This window comes from Cervus canadensis, chromosome 10 (assembly GCF_019320065.1).
Source record: "Cervus canadensis isolate Bull #8, Minnesota chromosome 10, ASM1932006v1, whole genome shotgun sequence".
Classification (NCBI taxonomy): Eukaryota; Metazoa; Chordata; class Mammalia; order Artiodactyla; family Cervidae; genus Cervus; species Cervus canadensis.
In genome coordinates this window covers 70,999,921-71,021,004 of record NC_057395.1, presented here as the reverse complement: position 1 = coordinate 71,021,004, position 21,084 = coordinate 70,999,921, and the positions used below count along the sequence as shown (strand labels likewise).

The following is a 21,084-nucleotide window of genomic DNA, read 5'->3' as shown; positions in this document are numbered from 1 at the left end:
ATATCACATCTCTAAAAACACAGACATCTATACAAATACCCTGATAATTCTTTTTCCTTTTTGTTGAAGCATAGCATATCAATAGGAAGTGCTGAAGTCCTATGTGGACAACTCAATGACAAATCTTCACAAAACAAAAATACTCGCGTAACTAGCACCCAAACAAGGATAGAAAACCTACCAGTACCTCCAAAGCCCCTCAAGGCCCCTCAGTACCCGCCCTGCCCCCACTACCAGGGTAATCACAATTCAGATCTCTATCACCAGATTAACTCTGTCTGTTTCTGTGCTTTATGTAAATGGAATCATACGGAACGCTCTGTTTGGGTATTTGGCTCCTTCCATTCACCCTGTTGTTTGTGAGATTTATACACTTGGTTATAAATTGCTCTTCTCGATGCTGTGTGGTATTTCACTGTGTAAGAGTATTCTGCAATCATTTATCCAGCCTGCTGCTGATAGGCATTTGGACTGTTTCTAGTTCTGTGCTTTTACGAAAAGTGCTGCCATGAACATTCTTATACATGTCTTTGGATGATCAGACAAATGCATTTCTGTTGACTGAACACTCAGGAGTTGAATTACTGGGTCATAGAGCTCTCGATACTGAGAAATGGGTTTTCCAAAGTGGTTGTACCAATTTATGCAGCAATGTATGAGGACACCAGGGCTTCCCTGGTAGTTTAGCTGGTAAAGAATCCACCTGCAATGCAGGAGACCCTGGGGTGATTCCAGGGGTGGGGAGATCACCTGGAGAAGGGATAGGCTACCCACTCCAGTATTCATGGGCTTCCCTGGTGGCTCAGACGGTAAAGAATCTGCCTGCAATGCAGGAGACCTGGGTTCGATGCCTGGGTTGGGAAACTCCCTTGGAGGAGGGCATGGCAACCCACTTCCAGTATTCTTGCCTGAAGAATCCTGTGGACAGAGGAGCCTGGTGGGTTATCCATGGGGTCGCAGAGTCGGACACGACTGAGTGGCTAACACATACATGAGGGCACCAATGCCTCCACATCCTTGCCCAATTTGATTTCTTCTATTTTTTCCACTTTCTACATTCTGGGGGGAATATTTAATAAAATGTCAAAATGCTTCCTCATCCCTTCTCCTGCTCTCCTATTGCTGTCTGGCAAATGTTTGCTAAGGCTGGCAGCAAGTGTAAAACCATCAATGCTCCATGTTCATGTATCACACAGACACGATCTCCAGCCACAACCCGCCACTCTAGAGGGCCATCCCAGCACAGGAAATAACCCAAAGGAGCACAGAGTGACTTGAAAGGCCTTGAGCTGTTACAGGAAACTTTAAGGTTTTCTTGAGGGGCCTTTGATCAGGTCAGGCCACCTCACAATGCAAAGAAGGCTTTCACAGGCGCTCCTCCATCTCCCTCTCCAAAGGAAACACTCATTACTACGGACTATCTCCCCAACCTTCACCGGCCAGGCACACCCTCCCCTCCAGGCTGTGCACCCCAGCTCCCCAGGCTCCTGAGAGCCACCATCTTGCTCCACGTCCCTGGGCAGTTGTTCAGACTCTGACACCAAGCCAACAGGTGCATCCACAAGGCGCTGGTGCTGGCCTGGCTTGAGGGTATCTGGGCTGGATTCCTGTTTACCTGAAACACAAGCCTCATCTAATTCATGCCACCCTGGCCCTATGTGAAAAAAAAAAAAAAAATTTTTTTTTTTTCACCAAAAACTGGAGCCTAGCTCCAAACATTTACCTAGCTCCTTCACTATTTCACTTCTCTACATGGCACATTCTAACAACAACAAAAACAAAAACATATTCAGCACTGGCCAAGTAGGCTATCCTAGACCCATTTAATCGGTCCTCTTAACTAATGTACACCCCCACTTAACCAGTCTAACTCAACTGAACTACTTAACTAAGCTACACCCGCTTCTAGTTTTTTTAGCCTGCAGGGTAGGTAATGCTGCTTGCTGCCGCTAAGTAGCTCAGTCATGTCCAACTCTTTGCGACCCTTTAGACTGTAGCCTGCCAGGCTCCTCTGTCCATGGGATTCTCCAGACAAGAATACTCAAGTGGATTGCCATTTTCCTCCTCCAGGGGATCTTCCCAACCCAGGGACTGAATCCCTATCTCCTGTGTCTCCTGCAGGCAGATTCTTTACCTGCTGAGTCATCAGGGAAGTAAGGCCAGTAATAATACTGGCCTCATTTTACAGAACCAGAAAGTTAAGACAAGAGAGGTTAGTAATTTGGTCAAGGTCACACGGAAGAACGAAACAGAGGTAGGAGTCCCAGGGAGCACAGATCTGCCTCTTACTCTAACCTGACTCCCTGAGTCCATGGCACTCCACACTTTCCCAGGGGCTGGCAGGGGCAACCATGTCACACCCAGGCCTTTGTTTCCCATCAGAGTCTCAGGCTTTGACTATATGAGAGACAGAGACACTGGCTGCCTGGACCACATGAAGGCTTTTTAATGATAATGAGAGGAGGCTTGGCAAACCCAGCCTGGGGCAGCAGACTGGGGCGTGGTCAAATGGAGGGGGTAGGGGAGGGGTCACACATCTTTAGCCGACTGGCAATTATCAGGAGGCATCTTCTATTTTTGTGATGGGGGAGGCATTTATTGGTACATTTTAAAAGCAAGACAGTTCCAATATCATCTTTTCAGTTTCAACCCTTCATATAATTTGATTGGCATTAGATAAAATAACTGACTGGCCTCCTCTTTGCTGATATTTCTGATGCTGTTTTTATCTCCTGTGCCCACCACATCCTGGGTGGATGACTTTGGCAAGTTGTTTCACCTTGCTGAAAATCAATTTCTTCATCTGTAAGACATAGCACCTCATGCTATTATAACCCTGCCACGTACCGAGCACTGTAATAAGAACTTTGGGTATAAATGCATCTTGTTTACTTCCCCCCATATCACTTTGAAGAACCTCTAAAGACAATATTGAGGCTCAGAAAAGTTGGTTGACTTATCTATGGTTGCCCAGTCATGAAATGTCAAGACTAGAACTTGAGCCCGGCTCAGTCTGTCTTCCCCTGTCATTACTTTTATAACTCATCTGACCAACAGCATCTCTTTATGGTTGCCCATGGTGGGCTAGAACCTCATTCAGAGTCATCAGACTCCATCACGGGGGCCCCTCCAGCCTGGGGGCAACTTTAGCCAGCTGGGGGAGGCCAGTCTCTGGTTAGTTGAAAAGACCACTGTCCCTTCTAGGGTTCAGGCAGGGGGTGGAAGATGCCAACTCATCTAAAGACATAACCCTCAGAGACATCCAATCAGCCCCCATTCACAGATGCAAAAACCAGGGCTCAGAGAGAGCACATAAACCACCCAAGGGCACACAGTGAAAGAGGCTGAAAAGGGCCCCAGTCAGGCTCCGGAACCTCCAGCAGCCAAGGACCCAGCACTACTCTGGAAAGGTCCCACATCTGGCCCATTTCAACTTGCTAATCCCTGGGTGAGCTTGCACTGTAACAGTGAACAAGTGTATGAAATCAGGGATTCTCCCATCCTCCCCAGAAAAGACTCAGGCCCTACAGAAGATGTTGAGCTCCAGGTGGCTGGGAGTGGGCAAGGGGTGTTGTTTTTCAATAAAACCCTTGAAATTACGTTTCCAGTGCAATGCGTGTTCCCTCCCCCAACCCATAAACTTCCTGCACCATCTTCATTGTTTCCATCCCTTTTAGAGAGAGTGAACGTTTCCTGGGATTCAATTTCTCTCATAATAGTTGGAAGGAAACAAAACTACATGCTGTAAACATTCACTTCATTGTCCAAAAAATATCAGGATTATGGGGGAGGCATAGTAAGTGCAGTAAGTAAGGCCCTCCCCAACCCCTGCCCCACAAGTGTTCGTTTCTCTGTTGTGTTTGACTCCAAGACTCCATGGACTGTAGCCCGCCAGGCTCCTCTGTCCATGGAATTCTCCAGGCAAGAAATATTGGCATGGGTAGCCATTCTCTTCTTCAGGGGATCTTCCCGACCCAGGGATCGTATCCGGGTCTCCTGCATTGCAGGCAGACTCTTTACTGTCTGAGCCACCAGGGAAGCCCCAAATTCTGCCCACAAATCCATGCCCTAATGCCTCCCATGCCTGTGCCCTCAACTATTTAAACTTTTAACAGCCAGGAGGCTAGAGCTTGAAAACAAATATATCTGTATATATATATATAGATATAGATTAGCTATTGCAATACATAATTAAGACTGGTGAGGTGTAAGCACCGACTCTTTCTCAGCAGTTTTCTCTCAATGAAAACAAGAGAGGTTGGTCGATTTTTCCGAGCACATGTGTAGGACACATGAGGGAGTGTTCATTAGTTCAGCCTGACATATACTCAATTCTCTCCATATACATAGCTTGCGTGTTTTTTTTTCCCCCTTTCATGCATTTTCTTCTCCAGCTGTGAAGTGATATTAAATTTCATCAGATTTGAACACAATGTCTAGTCTTGAAACAGTTTCCTTTAAGGCCCCTCATATTTATTCAGAATTCATGAATCATGTTCCGATAACCCAACCATAATTATTTTTAAAGTGTGATGTTTGTGGCTTTAATAGGAAATGCTTGCAAAAGGCCTTTTCTCTTTGATTGTTTGTAATCTTAGCAGTAATCGCTGCCGTTCCCTTCTCTGCACCAACAGCAGGCAGAACACAATTTCATTTTCATATGAATCGGGAGCTCTTCACCCCGGTTTTAATTAAAGCAATAAAAGTCATGTCATCTTTGCCCTTTACAATGTAGACAGACTCAGGGGCCGGAGTTACTAAGCCTAGACTCTTAGATTTCAATAGTGGCAAGAGGTCTTCTGTCTCCTGGTACATTTGCTGGAAGTACTTTTGTTTGCTTCAAAAAGACTATGGCTGTAGTGTCTTCCTCTGTAAAACGGGAGAGCAGCCTTACCTACCTGAGAGACGTGGGGAACACGGAGCCCCCGAACCTGAGCCCAAGGAAGTGCCTGGTAAATGTTCATTACTATCACCAGCAGCAGCACTATGTAGGGATGGGAAAAGCCAAGAGACCATCTTCCTTCATTACTCACATGAGCCAACTGAGGCTCAGAGAGATACCAGTGCAAGGTGAGGGGAACAGGGCAGAGCAGAACCGAAAACCCAGAGTCTCCCGGCTTTTTCCCCATTCCAGGCACCCTTCACTGCCCCCTGCTGGAAGGAGGCTGAACCTTCAAGACAGGGACAGTGCCTGGGGACTGCAGATCTGACCCTAACCAGCAACCTATTTTCTGGCCTCCAGGTTAGACCATCGACCTAGTGGAGGTCGATGCTTGATCCAGGTGGTAAGAAAAACAGACCAGGCATCCCTGGGGATGGGGTTGACATCCTTCTCTTTGTCCAAGGTCCCAGGCAGACCACTGTCTGCCTCCCCTACAAATCCCACCCCAGCCTATTCAGATTCATGCCTCTCCAGCGTGTCCCCTTTCCCCAGCCTTTGGCTCTGGCTTCCCATCCATCACGCCCCAGCATCACCTCGAGTCCCTCCAGCTCAGCCATCATGCTGATGATGCTGGGCTGCCAGCTCCTCACCCCCAGGGATGCCTTCTCCACTCTGTCAATGCCCTCTCCCCAGAGAGGAGAGCCTCCATCGACGCCCACGGCTGCTCAGCTTCGAATCACCATTCATGTCCCACTCTGTGATGTAGATGTCCTAGTGTCCAGCTCCTCCCCCAGGGGCTCTCTGAGCCTAGGGTGCCCTCTCTTCTCTCCTTTCCCAACTTGGACTTCCAAGCCCTTCATTTCAGTCCCTCTTTTGGGCAACAAAGCTTGGATGTCCTTCTGGTACATCTGCTTGGAAAATCCTTGCCCTGGCTTCACTCTATTAATATCCGCCCCGATATCACCTGAACCAAGAACTCAGTCTTCCATGAAAGTGAAAGTGAAGTCGCTCAGTCATGTCTGACTCTTTGCAACCCCCATGGACTGTATGTAGCCTACCAGGTTCCTCCGTCCATGGGATTTTCCAGGCAAGAATACTGGAGTGGGTTGCCATTTCCTTCTCCAGGAGATCTTCCCAACCCAGGGATTGAACCCGGGTCTCCCGCATTGTAGGCAGACGCTTTACCGTCTGAGCCACCAGTCTTCCATAACCCACCACAGATATCGCAGACCTTCCCCACCCTCTCCAACCTCCAGTGCCCTCTGGGCAGGTGACCCACCCACAGTCTCTCTGAGAATAGCTGCTTACTGGTACAGACGCCCTCTGCTCCCAGCCATCCTATCTGTAAAGCAACACTCCTTTGCTCCTCAGTCCACCTTCTGGCTGAAAGGCCAGCGCTTCCACCTCTGGGCAGTGGGGGAACGGTACCCACGCCCCCCACCCTCTCCAAAACCTTAAGCCATCGATTAACTCCCCCCTGTCCTGAGCTCTCAGCATTACCCTTCCTCCTAGATGCCTTCTATTGAGATGAATTCTAAAGAGTCTCTTGTCGTAAAAAAACAACCCCTTCTAAGAAGTCCTCATCTCATTTGAGCTATGGTCCTTGCTCTTGCCTTCCCCACTAGACTTCTCATACACTATCTAGACTTACCATTTATGTCCTCACCTCACACTCCCTCCTCCATCCACCCTGGGAACGGGTAGGCCATCCCCTACACATCAGAGCTGGTCCTTCTGAGGTCCAGGGTGACTTTCTCTTTGCTAAAACCATCAAATGAATCTCAACTCCCTCCCCAACCAACCCTTCAGAAGCATGGACCTTCTGCTTCTTCTTGTTTAAATTTTATTTAACTTTTTGAAGTGATAATAAGTCATCATGGTTGAAAACCCCCAAAATGTAAAAAGGTACAGTGAAAACTCTCTTCGTTATCCTTGTCTACCTTGTCTACCCAATAACCATAACACACACATACAAGGTACAAAGTCACTTTTACTAGTTTCTATATATTCTTCCCTGGTGGCTCAGACTGTAAAGAATCGTGTGCAATGTAGGAGACCCAGGTTCAATTCCTGGGTTGGGTAGATCCCCTGGAGAAGGGAATGGCTACCCACTCTTGCCTGGAGAATTCTATAGACAGAGGAGCCTGGCGAGCTACATTCCATGGGGTTGCAAAGAGTCAAACACGACTGAGTGATTAACACTTTCACTTTTATATATCCTTCCAGAGTTATACAAACACACAGAAACATACATTCTTACTACACTTTCAGCATAAATGGTAATATACTATACTTACTGTTCATTGCTTTTTTCAGTAAGTAATGTGTCTAAAGAATTCTATCACTTCTGTTTCCTCATTCTGTCTCTACAACCACACAGTATTCCACTTGCTAGATGTACATAATTTCTGCAAATAGTCCCATATTACTGAACTTTTGATTTTTTTTCCAATTTATTGCCATTATAAACAGTGCAAAAATGAATAAGCTTGAATACATCATTTCTCATGTATGCAGATATATCTGTAGGATATATTTCCAAAAAGTGAATTCCGAGGCTAAAGGTTGATGCATTTTTAATTTTGAAAGATGCTGCCAATTTGCCTTCCATAAGGGTTATACCAATTTACTCTCCTTTCAGTAAGGTATAAAAGTGCCTCTTTCTCCCCATGGGCTCCAGCAGAGTTTGTTATCAAATCTCTGGATTTTTGCCAATCTAATAGGTGAAAATGTTAGTTTTGTTCCTCTCATGCAGTATTTTTAGCATTTTTCATATATTTAATATCTGTTTATATTTATTTATCTGTAAACTATTGCTCATTGGGTTTTGAATTGATTTCTAGGAACTCTTTATATATGAAGGGAAATCAGTCCTTTCACTATATCATAAGTTGAAAACATTCTTGCCCAGTTTTTTGTTTGTCTTTTGACTTGACTCATGGTGTTTTGGTCATGTCAAAGTTGTGCTTCATTTTAATTTATGGTCAACCTTTTGATGCCTTTTCTTTTAAGACTGAGTCATGGAAACACCTTTCCTACTCCAAAGTTGTAATGGGTACTGTAAAGACTTTTTTCTAGTGCCTTTATGGTTTTCTTGAGTACATTTAAAATTTTAATTTATTTAAAGTTTATCTTTTGATAGGGAAGTGGCTGGGCCCAACAGCACCTTTCCCCAGATCTCCTCCTTCCTTCTTTGAACCCTGACCTTGGCTTCTAAGACTCCACGGTCCCTACTTCTCCAGCCACTGGTTTTCAACCTATCTCACAGTGTCTTCTCCTCTATTTTGCTTTCAAATGTTAGACCTCAACACTTCGAGAATCATTTGCCCTCTGGTCTTCTCACTCCCTTCTCCCTCCGTAAATTTCATCCTCTCAAGGTTTTAATACCCTGGGCAAAAGACTTTCAAATTCATTTCCACTGTGAGCTTCAGACTTGTATAAGCATCTACGTACTTGGACATCTTTACTTGGATAGACATCTCCAATGTAACACATCCAATTCTGGCCTTATCAAACTTGCATCTCCCCAGATGATTTCCAACTTAGAAAACTGTGCCATTGTGCCGGAAAACAGACTCATCACAGAAGCCTAAGAGTCATCCTTTATTTCTTTATCTCTCTCTCCCTCTGCATTCATCATCATCAAGACCCTCTGACTTTATTTCCAAAAACACATTTCCGATCCATCCACTTCTTCCCATCTCCTCTGCCTCTACACAGTCTAGGACAACACATCATCCTTCACTTCGACTATTACCACACTCGCCCATTTGGTATTCCTGTATCCAGTCTTGCCATTGAGAATTTTTAAGCCCTCTGTGAATCTGATCACATCATTCAATCTCGGTCTCTCTCTGTCTCTCACTAACAAAGTCTAGTAACTTGCTTTGACTAGTAAAATACGCTGGAAGTAGTCATGTGCCAGTTTTCTTTCTCTCTAACACACACACACAAACATATACACAACTCTTTCAATAATTCTTAAAACAAAGTCTGAAATATTTAGCAGAACTGCTGTTTGTAGATAGCCAATATGCACATAAAAAAGATGCTCAGTATCTCTATTAGAGAAATACAAATCAAAACTACAGTGAGGTATCACCTTACACTGGTCAGAATGGCTATCATCGAAACATCTACAAATAACAAGTGCTGGAGAGGGTGTGGAGAAAAAAAGGAATGCTCTTATACTGTTGGTAGGAATGTAAATTGGCACAGCTGCTACAAAAAACAGTATGGAGGTTCCTTAAAAAAACTAAAATAGAATTGCCATATGATCCAGCAATCCCACTCCTGGGTATATATTTGGAGAAAACTCTAATTTGAAAAGATACATGCACCCCAATGTTCACAGCAGCACTGTTCACAATAGCCAAGAAGCAACCGATACGTCCATCGACAGATGAATGGATAAAGAAGATGCGGCATGTATGTACCCAGCAATAAAAAAGAATGAAATAATGCCGTTTGCACTAACATGGATGGACCTAGAGATGATCATACTAAGTCAGAAAGAGAAAGACAAATACTGTATGCTATCATTCATATGTGCAATCTAAAATATGATACAAATGAACTTACTTACAAAGCAGAAACAGACTCACAGACATGGTTACCGAAGTGGAACTGGGGTGAGGGAGGGATAAATTAGGAGTCTGGGACTAGCAGATACAAACTATTATATATAAAATAAACAACAAGGACATACTGGACAGCACAGGCAACTATATTCAATAGGCAGTAATAAACCATAATGGAAAAGAATATGAAAAAACATATATGTACATATATAGCCAAACCACTTTGCTGCACAATGAAAAGTAACACATTATAAATCAACTATACTTCAGTTAAAAAGTGGTATTTACAGGCACAAGACTGGAAAACTCTACCCACAGCCAGGGAGGCTGTAATGAGGAGGTGACACTTCCAATGGCCCTGAAAGAACAAACAGGTATTTGCTGGGTGAGAGTGGCCAGGGGATTCCCATCAGAGGAAACCCTGCACACAGAGGCACAGAGCCGTAAATGAGCACAAGAAGTGACCAGAGGCTCACCTCCTGTGACCGAAGCATTATTTACAGTAATAAAAACAATAAGAAGAAGACACAGCTAGTTTTTTTTGAACACTGGTACTTTACATCCTCTCTTAGGTTAGGTTCTCTTGAAGTGGCACTGAGATGGGGATTCCCATGAGAGCGACTTACTGAGAAGCGACTCTAGTGAAGGGGAAGGAGGGAAGCAGGACAGGGCGGAGAGGATGGAGCTGAGGTAGGATGCCGTCTCAGCTGGAGTTGCCCAGAACTCCATGGGGAGTGGCCCAGTTGGTCCCTCTAGGGACAAGGGGCATGGCCCTCTAGACCATCTCCCATTCCCCTTCCTGATTCATGGTCCCTGTTTGGCAGAGAATTCTCTAGGGAAGGGGCAGCTGTGGACAGGTAAAAGCCAACTCACAACACCTGGGCAATGGATGTCTTGGGCAGGTGAAGGGAATCCTCGGGGGAGGTACCAGTACAATCCACATCACACACCTCATTTAGTTCTCAAAACATCTTAGGACAGAGGTCCCCAACCTGATGATCTGAGGTGGAGTTGATGTAATCATAATAAGAATAAAGTGCACAATAAATGTAATGTTCTTGAATCATCTCAAACCCTACTGCCCACCCCTCCCCCACCACCACCACACTATCTGTGAAAAAACTGTCTTTCAGGAAACTGTGCCCAAACCGACGGGAACTGCTGCCTTAGGAGGCAGGCATTATTTCTCCCACTGGACAGAAAGCTGACATAAATTAATAAGGGCATTTGGCTGGCATATGGGAAATCTGGAATTTTTGGTAATCTGGAAATCTGGTATATGGAAATCTGAATTCAGGTCTGCTAAAACCCAAGCCCAGTTCTTTTCCTCCTCACTCTCATCCCAGGCAGGAAGGGGGCAACTCTTTCTGGGTCACTTGACCAGGAACGATCAATCCCTGTAACTCTTCAATGGGGTATCCTCTCAGGATGGGGAAGAGCTGATCTCTACCAGGCCTGCCACCCCTAGAAGCTACTGATGGGCCAGAAATTATGTCTGACTACTGCATCTCAGGCTCAGACCACCCAGTAAAGTCTGGTAGCAAAGAAACTCAAGGTCCTCAAGGAAGGGAAGAAAAGGGATAATATATGGAAACTAAGGCTGCTATGCAGGAATTTTGTAGACTTGCAAAAAAGCAAACAATGAAGCATGCATTTACAAAAGAAACGTCAAGCTATGAGAACCAGTTTGAAAGGTTTTACGAGGGGACACAGTTGGCTAACATACATCCTCTAGGAACCTCTTTCTCAGCTACAGAGATAAGGAATACCATGTTTCAGGAGAAGGTTACCTTAAAGAGCAAGGTTTTTAACATGATGAAATTGGACTTTCTGGAAGGAAACGTCTTACACGTAGAGCTTTTGCACATAATAAGTGCCCAATAAACATTTGGTAAATAGATGTTGCGTGTATTTAACTGTATTTATAAAATACAGTTGTATTTATAATAATACAATGTAAAAACAATTTATTTTACACATATAAATACAATTATTATAACATATTTATAAAATGCATTTCATGCCATTTCAAGTGTTTATCCTCTGAATCCTCTATTAGCTATGAGGCCTTTGCTTGCCCACATGTTTATGTCCATCCCTTGATAACCGGGACGATACAATTCCTACGGTTGATAAGACCACACACCATGGCTGGTTCTCATGTACAAATGTGCATGTGTGGTTTCAAGCAAGCATTCCAGGGAAAAGACTGGAAGGAAAGACACAGAACTTTTGCCATTAAGAATTAGAGGCCTTGTCCTATTCAATAGATGTCCTTCATCTATTCAACAGATGAATAGATAAAGAAGATGTGGTGTGTATATATGTATCTATATATATATGCATATATATATATAATGAATACTATGCAGTGATAAAAAAGAATGAAATATTGCCACTTGCATTGTCATGGATGGACCTAGAGAATATCACTCTATAATGAAGTAAGCCAGACAAAGACAATACCATATGATATTACTTATATGTGGAATATAAAAAAATGACACAAATGAACTTATTTATAAAACAGAAATAGTCTCACAGACATAGAAAGCACATTTAAGGTTACCAAAGGGGAAAAGGGAATGAGGGATAAATTAGGAGTTTGGGGTTAGCAGATACACACTACTATATATAAAATAGATAAACAACAAGGACCTACTGTATAATACAGGGAACTATATTCAATAGCTAGTAATAAATTATCATGGAAAAGAATCTGAAAAAGAATATATATACATATATATGTGCATATGTATGTATAAAATAACCAAATCACTTTTCTATACACCTGAAACTAACACAACAACATAAATAAACTATACTTCAATAAACAAAAAGAACTAGAGGTCAGTGGAACCCTACCAAACCACTGGAGCTGCAGGTCTTATTTTTATTTTTAAGTAAAATTAGCATGTACTACATCCCACATGTTTCCCATATGTGACAGTTTGTTAAAAGACCATATTACTTTGCAGTGCTTCCCATCAACAGAGTCTATTTTCTCATTCCTTGACTCTAGACTGACCCTGTGACTTGCTTTGATCAACAGTATGTGCTAGAAGTAGTCATATGCCAGACTTCAAGAGGTCTTGCAGCTTTGGCTCTTGCTGCTCTGGGAACCCTTCTCCCACCAGGTAAACAAATTTGGTCTAGCCTGCTGGAGCAGGAGAGACCATCTGAAGTAGAAGGGAGTCACCCATAACAATTAGCCGACAGCCTACCTGGCTGCTGACGGTTGCACTTAAATGATCCTAGCCATGACCAGAAGAGTCACCCAGCTGAACTCAACCAAACTTCCAAGCCATAGAATCATGAATTAGATGAATATTTGTGTTTTAAGCCACTAAGTTTGGGGGGTGGGGTGTGTAAGTTATGTAGCAAAAGCTAACTGATACACTTTAAGAAGTCTAGACTGTAATTGCTAAGTCTGCTCAGGCCAGGGTTAGCTCACGCCACCATATGGACTCTGGGAATCCTGATGTCTCCTTTATAAAGTTCTAAGTTAGGGAGACTCTCTGAGCGACAGTGCGTGAGACCAGGAAGGACCCTTAGGGGGTCCAACCACATTGTTCCACTGTTAAGGAATGCATTCATCACATAAATGTTTCCTGAATGCCTCCTTTGTGGCAGCCAGTATGGCCCATCAGGAAGGCACAACAAAGAATAAGGGAGACCAGATCCTTCTCTCAGGGAAGTCACAGTCTAGGGTGGAAATCAGATGCTAAACGAGTCATTACACAAATAAGCAAAAACCACAGTAACAAACGCTGTGAACTAAAAGGACGTGGTACCACGAGAGGCAATTATGGAGAAGGGACCTACTTGGATTCAGGGCTCACATAGAGTGCTCTAAGGAAGTGACACTTAGGCCGAAGCAAGTTGACAATAGCCTTGAGGTGGGAACGGAGCTCTCCACGAACACAATAAGGTAACGCGAAGCTCTGAGTCCCAGCCGTGCAGATTCACATTCCCTCTCTACCGCTCCCTGGCGGAGTCAGTCAACATCCCAGAGCCTCAGTCGCCTGTTCTATGAAATGTGGTTAATGATAACATCTTATTTTTTCATGACACTTCTCAAAGCTGTCGTGAAAGCCCAGTTGAAATAACCATATTTGTTTGTCCTGCAGCTCCCCCTCGAGGGGCTGTGCCCCTCTGCCCAAGCCTAGAGCAGACATAGAACTCCTGAGGTTCACTTGCCTTTCCCGGCGGAAGTGCAGTACCAACCCTCTCCACTAGGGACCGAGCCAGAGCAGACTCCTGTGTAACACAGTTCTGAGTCAGGATGTTGGCAATCCAAAGTTTTGGCCACCTGATGCGAAGAGTGGACTCATTAGAAAAGATGCTGATGCTGGGAAGGACTGAAGGCAGGAGGAGAAGGGGACAACAAAGGACGAGATGGTTGGATGGCATCACCGACTCAATGGACAGGAGTTTGAGTAAGCTCCAGGAAATGGTGAAGGACAGGGAGGCCTCGCGTGCTGCAGTCCATGGGGTCGCAAACAGTCGGACACGACTGAGCAACAACAAATCGAAACACTGTGAAAGGACTCAGATAAGAGGTTCAGGAGTAAGCTCTGGTTTTTGAACCAACCACATTTCCTAGTGGCTTGTGGACAATTAAATGACTTCTGTGATTTCTTCCAAAATAGGCATTTCCAGAATTGGAGTCTTACCCAGCAGCTCTTGCAGCTTGTCAGTGCAATATAAAGGCAGCTTTTCAGCAGCCCCTCAGGTGCTCACATGGTCACAGACCAGAGAAGGGGATGGCATGTGGGCCCACAGGCGCCTTGCTGCAGTTGCCAGGGGGTGGGGTGGGGGTCGGGGTGGGTGTGGGCTCCAGTGCCCTGTAACAGAGTTTCCACGCCACGCTGAGACGTAGTCTCTTTTCTTGTCAGTAGTGTTCCCCAAGAGCCACAAGCCCATGTCTTTCTCATCTGTGTCCCCAATAGGACGTCTCACGTAGCAGGGCACATAAATATTTGTGAATTAATAGGCTTCTGTTTCTCCAACTGGAAAATGTGATCCCAGCCACCCAACTGCCATGACTGCCACGATTACACAGCCAGAGAGGCCACAGCAACTCCAGGGACAGGCTTGTCTCCCAGATCCATCAAGTCTGTCAATGGCTATGAAACCCCTTCGCCCTCTATCCAGCACCCCAAGCTGCTGCCACCCAGGAGGCACCACTGGGGAGCATCTTCCAGGATCTTTGCAGGGACCCTCCTTGGGGTCCCAGACTTCAGTGAGGACCCTCTGTGGCATCTGAGTCTAGAGTGAGGATGCTCCTGGCTGAGAGAGACCTTAATTTTCAGAGACCAGGCTAGTAGTGGAAAATCTGTCCAACTGGTGTCTGGGACTCACAGGGGGCTGGACTGGGGCCAGGGCTGGTCTTCCCTGGGATGACTCAGCTCCCGTCCCCACCAAGAAAAACTGCACAGGAAGCTTCCACTCTCCTCCCTTTCCTCCACGTCCACAACCCTCCCCAGAGCATGAGACAACTCCAGGTGGGCAGGAGAACCCTGAATGCTGACGTATGGGTGTGAGCGCCTAAACACCAGCGCCTGTCCCCATGGGTGCTGTGCTGTGGTAAGAGGCAGGGCCACCAGGGCCATGTGACATGTATATTTGGTGCTGCTGAAAATCTCCCCTCTGTGTGTGGAGAGCGCAGACAACACATTTCGAGTTTTATCAAGTTTTCAATGATGTCAAGAGTAGCCAGGTAGTTGATTTACAGGAAACACTACAGTCCCAGTTTGTCCATTTGAAGGAAAACTCAATCGACATTGCTTTCTAAAAAAATTCAGAAGTTTATAGACTTGGTTCAAAAAAGCTTATAAAGGCTTTTTTTTTCTGTTAAACAATTATAGTCTAATTTGGAAAGTTACCAGTAGAAGAATAATGACATTTATGATTTAGACAAGCTTCTTAACAAATAGATTTTTTTTGTTTTTTTAATTTTTTAAAATTTTTTGCTGCACACAAGGCACCTGGGATCTTAGCTCCCCAACCAGGGACTGAACCCATGCACCCTGCATCAGAAGTGCAGAGTCTTAACCACTGGACCACCAGCCAAGGCCCTAACAATTAGATGTTACAATCAATTTATATCCTTGATCATTCTGAGAGAGGACAGTAGGGGGCTATGCCTCCAGCTCTGCACCCCTGCCAACCCACCGAGAGCAGCTCAGCTCCAGCAGCCCAAGGGAGGCTGGGCACCCACCTGGCTGGTTGATAGGAGCTCTGGGTTTCCGTCACTCATCCCCACGTAGGCACTCTCACCATCAAACTGGAACAGAGAAACAGAGAGGCAGCTCTGATGAAAATGTTCTCCGGAGGGGCCCAGGAGAAGCCCAAGGAGGTCAGGGGACTATAGTACTGAGGGGAAAAGACTGGAAGCTGGAGGAGCAAAGACTGAACCCAAGATGCCCAGTCTCCATTTCAGCAGAGCTCTCTCTAGGGTAGAAGGAAGCGTCCTTATTCCATGACCTTCATGGCTTGGGTTCATCACACTCAGGATACAGAGAGGAATACCTTTCTGCCCTTTACACCTTGTCCATAGATGTGACAGACTGCTTTGTCAGATACTGAGCTCCCCATCTCTGGAAGTATGCAAATATTTCTCCTGTTCAAAATGACATCAGGCACTCAGCTAGAGCTGGAATTCCACATGCTGGAGGGAGGCCAAGATCTTCAGAGCCCTGGGATCAGGACAGCCTGCCCTCGACCCATCCTCCAGGTATTACCATCCCAAGGGGCTCTGTCCCCTTACCCTTGCTCTTCAGGCCGTCCCTGACCACAGGCATTGAGGACTGTGGTAGAAACCAGCTACAGGAACTACAACCCTGTGTTCTGAGAAGCTGCCAGGGCTGGGCTTGGGAAAATCTGTCTGCAAGAGGGAGCAGGCGTAGCTGGAGAAGCGGGGGTTCTGGAGCCTCTGGCTCCCCTTTCTCAAGATGTGTGATCTTGAGCTGGAGACTAAACTCTGGAGGTGCCTGTCAAAAGGGGAGACAACGGTAAACCTCCCTCCAGGGGATGCTGCACCAGAAAGTGCAAAGCTGTTGGCTCCATTCCAGTTCCCTTCACTTGAGACAAGCGTCTGCGATCGGGTTCTCTAGAAGCAGAGCCTGAGACGAGGATTCAAAGGCATGTGATCTTTGAGAAGTGCGCTTTAGGAATAACCTGTAAGGGAGGGAGGGATCAGAATAGGGTAGGGGAAGAAGCGAACCAAGGAGGGGGCCCCAGTGGGAGGCTTGCTGTAGCCTTATCCCACCACAAGCTTGCTCGGGGGCAGGGATGGTACCTCAGAGCTGTCTCTGCATGAAGCCAGGGGTGGGGCTTCTGTAGCCCATGCACGTCAGTTCGTTGGCCGTGGCTTAAGGGACAAAAGGGAGCCATGACCTGAGAAGGGTGGCCCCCGTTTGGCCCAGGACATTTCTGCAGAGAACTGTGCCAGCGGTGAGCCATTTTCGGCCTGTGCTATCCTTGGTGGCTCAGACGGGAAAGAATCCGTCTGCAATGCAGGAGACCGGGGTTCAAACCCTGGGTCAGGAAGATCCCTTGGAGAAGGGGAAAGGCAACCCACTCCAGTATTCTTGTCTGGAGAATTCCATGGACAGAGGAGCCTGGTGGGCTACAGTCCATGGGGTCACAAAGAGTCGGACACAACTGAGCAACTAATACTTTCCCAGCAGATGGGGGACAATATTGTCCAGCTGTGCTGGACAATAAAGGGATCTGGGTGGGGTATCAACACCAGCTGTCCATTTTATTGTAATTGAAAAGAATTTTTTATTAGGTTATATTCACATGATTTAAAATTCCCAAAGTACACAAAGAGCAACAGAAGGAAAAGTCGCCCGCCCCCACCTCCCAGGCACCCACTGCCCCTCTCCAGAGACAATCACTGCATCTACCAGCTTTCCATACATCCTTTCAGAGAAAGTCCCTGCATACACATTAGAGTCACTTCTTTTCTATAAATGACAATGCTCTATACACACCATTTCGCACCTTATATTTCTCCTAGCAACACATCCTGAAAAGTGTTTTATATCAGATCATAATTTTGTCTTCTGGTGTGCCCTAGCACGGCTGTAACATATATATGGAACTACTTGAGCACATGGGCCATTGATTTGTTTCCAGGTTTGTGCTGTTCTCACATTGCTCTGGTGAATATTTTTGTACATCCGTCATTTTGCATGGGTGTGAGTCTATCTGTAGGATTAGTCCGAATAATCACTGCATCCAACAGTGGGTGCATCTGTAATTTGGATGGACATCACCAAGCGGTCCGTATGGAGGTTGGAAAAGCTCACATTCCCACAATCATCAGTTCATCCAGACCCTCTTTGCTCAGAGAGGTTTTCATAACAAACTGGCTCAGACACCAGCCTCCGACCTCGGTGGGCTCCGAAGCCCAGCACACCCGACTCCCCTTGCCCTGCTCACCCTTGCTCCTCGTTCCATCGCCCCTTCACCTTCTAGCTTTCTATGTAATTTACTTATTTACCACATTCATTGCTCACAGTTGGATTTCCCCTATGAAAATGAAGGGCTTTTGAGGCCAAGGGGTCTTAGTCTTTCTGTACACTGATGATGCCTCCCAAATATCTAGACTAGCACCTAACACAGAATAGGTACTCATATAGGTACTCAATAAATGCTTGTTGAATGAATGAATGAAGCAACCACTACATCACTTGCGTTGTCTTTTACCAGACCAATCTTTTCATCAGTGCAGTGGCATTAGGATTTATACCCAAGTGCCTTCCCAACACAGGGATGGACAGTCCTTCACTGACTGCTGGATTCACAAAAGAAAAGGCTGTGCCATGCCTAGAGTCTGGGCATGACCCCAAATGCAGGGCTTCATCCACCACATGGAGTTCAGGCTTTAAGTCTCTGCTCAGAAACTACCTCCTCCGGACATCATTGCTTTTACTTCTTTCAGCTGTCCCTCTAACAACCTAGATTGTCTCTACATCTATCGTCTGTCCAGCGTGGAGCAGCATGAAGGCTGGAACTGTGTCCTGATGGTTTCCCAAGCCCCCAACACCCGGCAAGACTGGTATCAAGGATAGGACTATGACTTGGGCAGCATAGAGAGTTCTCAACAAAAGCTCCTAGGTTCTATCTGATAGGTCACTGCGGCCCTATATTTACTCTTTGATAAAAATTAGACCTTTCTAAAAATCGCACATAATTGATACGTATGTTCTAAAAGAAAGAGGGCTTCCTTTGTGGCTCAGCTGGTAAAGAATCCGCTGGCAATGCGGAAGACCTAGATTCGATCCCTGGGTTGGGATGATCCCCTGGAGAAGAGAAAGGCTACCACTCCAGTATTCTGGCCTGGAGAATTCCATGGACTTAGTATAGTCCATGGGATCGGGGAAGTGGAGGGGGACTAAATTTTTTAAATGATTAAATAATAACGAAATATCTTTTAAAAAATTTATTTATTTTTGGTTCATTTCAGTTCAGTCAGTCAGTTGTGTCTGACTCTTTGCGACCCCATGGACTGCAGCACGCCAGGCCTCCCTGTCCATCACCAACTCCCGGAGTTTACACAAACTCATGTCCATTGAGTCGGTGATGCTATCCAACCACTTCATCCTCTGTTGTCCCCTTTTCCTCCTGCCTTCAATCTTTCCCAGCATCAGGGTCTTTTCAAATGAGTCAGTTCTTCGCATCAGGTGGCCAAAGTATTGGAGTTTCAGCTTCAACATCAGTCCTTCCAATGAATATTCAGGACAGATTTCCTTTAGGATGGACTGGTTGGATCTCTTTGCAGTCCAAGAGACTCTCAAGAGTCTTCTCCAACACCACAGTTCAAAAGCATCAATTCTTCGGTGCTCAGCTTTCTTTATAGTCCAACTCTCACATCCATACATGACTACTGGAAAAACCATAGCCTTGACTAGACGGACCTCTGTTGGCAAAGTAATGTCTCTGCTTTTTAATATGCTCTCTAGGTTGGTCATAACTTTTCTTCCAAGGAGTAGGCGTCTTTTAATTTTATGGCTGCAGTCATCATCTGCAGTGATTTTGGAGTCCCCCAAAATAAAGTCTGTCACTGTTTCCATTGTTTCCCCCTCTATTTGCCATAAAGTGATGGGACTGGATGCCATGATCTTAGTTTTCTGAAGGTTGAACTTTAAGCCAGCTTTTTCACTCTCCTCTTTCACTTTCATCAAGAGGCTCTTTAGTTCTTCGCTTTCTGCCATACGGGTGGTGATATCTGCATTTCTGAAGTTATTGGTATTTCTCCCGGCAATATTGATTCCAGCTTGTGCTTCATCCAGCCCAATGTTTCTCATGATGTACTCTGCATATAAGTTAAATAAGCAAGGTGACAATATATAGCCTTGACGTACTCCTTTTGCTATTTGGAACCAGTCTGTTGTTCCATGTCCAGTTCTAACTGTTTCATCTTGACCTGCATACAGATTTCTCAGGAGGCAGGTTAGGTGGTCTGGTATTCCCATCTCTTTCAGAATTTTCCACAGTTTGTGGTGATCCACACAGTCAAAGGCTTTAGCACAGTCAATAAAGCAGAAATAGATGTTTTTCTGGAACTCTCTTGCTTTTTTGATGACCCAGCGGATGTTGGCAATTTGACTGCTGGTTCCTCTGCCTTTTCTAAAACCAGCTTGAACATCTGGAAGTTCATGGTTCAGGTATTGTTGAAGCCTGGCTTGGAGAATTTTGAGCATTACTTTGCTAGCGTGTGAGATGAGTGCAGTTGTGCGGTAGTTTGAGCATTCTTTGGCATTGCCTTTCTTTGGGATGTTTCTGGTTAGGCTGGGTCTTTGTTGCTGGGCTTTCTCTAGCTGCAGTGCACGGGCTTCTCATTGCAGTGGTTTCTCTTGTTGCCGAGCATGGGCTCCGGGCAGGCGGGCTTCAGCAGTTGTGGCACGTAGGCCCAGAATGCAGGCTCAATAGTTGCAGTACATGGGCTTAGTCACCCCGCGGCCCGTGGAATCTTCCCGGAGCAGGGACTAAACCTGTGTTCCCTGTATTGGCAGGTGTACTAGGGAAGTCTGACCGAACTAAATTTAACAAGGTATTTGAAACATTCTTTAAGGCAATAGTCATCAAGCTGTATGGTGTATGTTAAAAATTCAGGGCATCTTTTAATGTAGGTTAAAAGATATGCCCCAAACTCCGTGTAATATCCCATTTATTAACTGCTGGCTAGAATGGAGCCACCCTGGTCTGCTCTCTCCCCCCACCCCCACCCCCATGCACAGCAGGAGATGAACAAATACCTGGTAAGTATCTGTTCATTAGGTGAATGAATGAATATACTTGGCACCGAGCAAAATGCTTTCCATAAAAGAACTCATCTAATCTTTGCAACAACCAACATTTCGGGCTTCCCTGGTGGTTCAGATGGTAAAGAATCCGCCTGCCAGTGCAAGAGACTGGAGTTTGATCCCTGGGTCGGGAAGATCCCCTGGAGAGGAAACAGCAACTCACTCCAGCATTCTTGCCTGGACAATCCCATGGACAGAGGAGCCTGGTAGGCTACAGTCCACGGGGTTGCAAAGAATTGGACACGACTGAACGACCAAAACAACAACAGCAACCAATGTTTCAAACCAAGAAAATAGGCTG

At 45.5% G+C, this 21,084-nt stretch overlaps 1 protein-coding gene across 9 annotated transcripts in view; it reads right to left on the bottom strand.

The window, feature by feature from the left end:
- TOX2 (TOX high mobility group box family member 2) overlaps positions 1 to 21,084 on the bottom strand; it is a 147,168-nt gene that overhangs the window by 71,588 nt on the left and 54,496 nt on the right. For 8 of the 9 annotated variants that reach the window (XM_043480072.1, XM_043480070.1, XM_043480075.1 and 5 more), the window contains exon 2: positions 15,686 to 15,751. The exons of the other annotated variant lie outside the window; for it this stretch is intronic. In XM_043480072.1, coding sequence (XP_043336007.1) covers positions 15,686 to 15,751 — 66 coding nt within the window. The remainder of the gene's footprint in view (positions 1 to 15,685; positions 15,752 to 21,084) is intronic. 9 annotated transcript variants of the gene reach the window in all.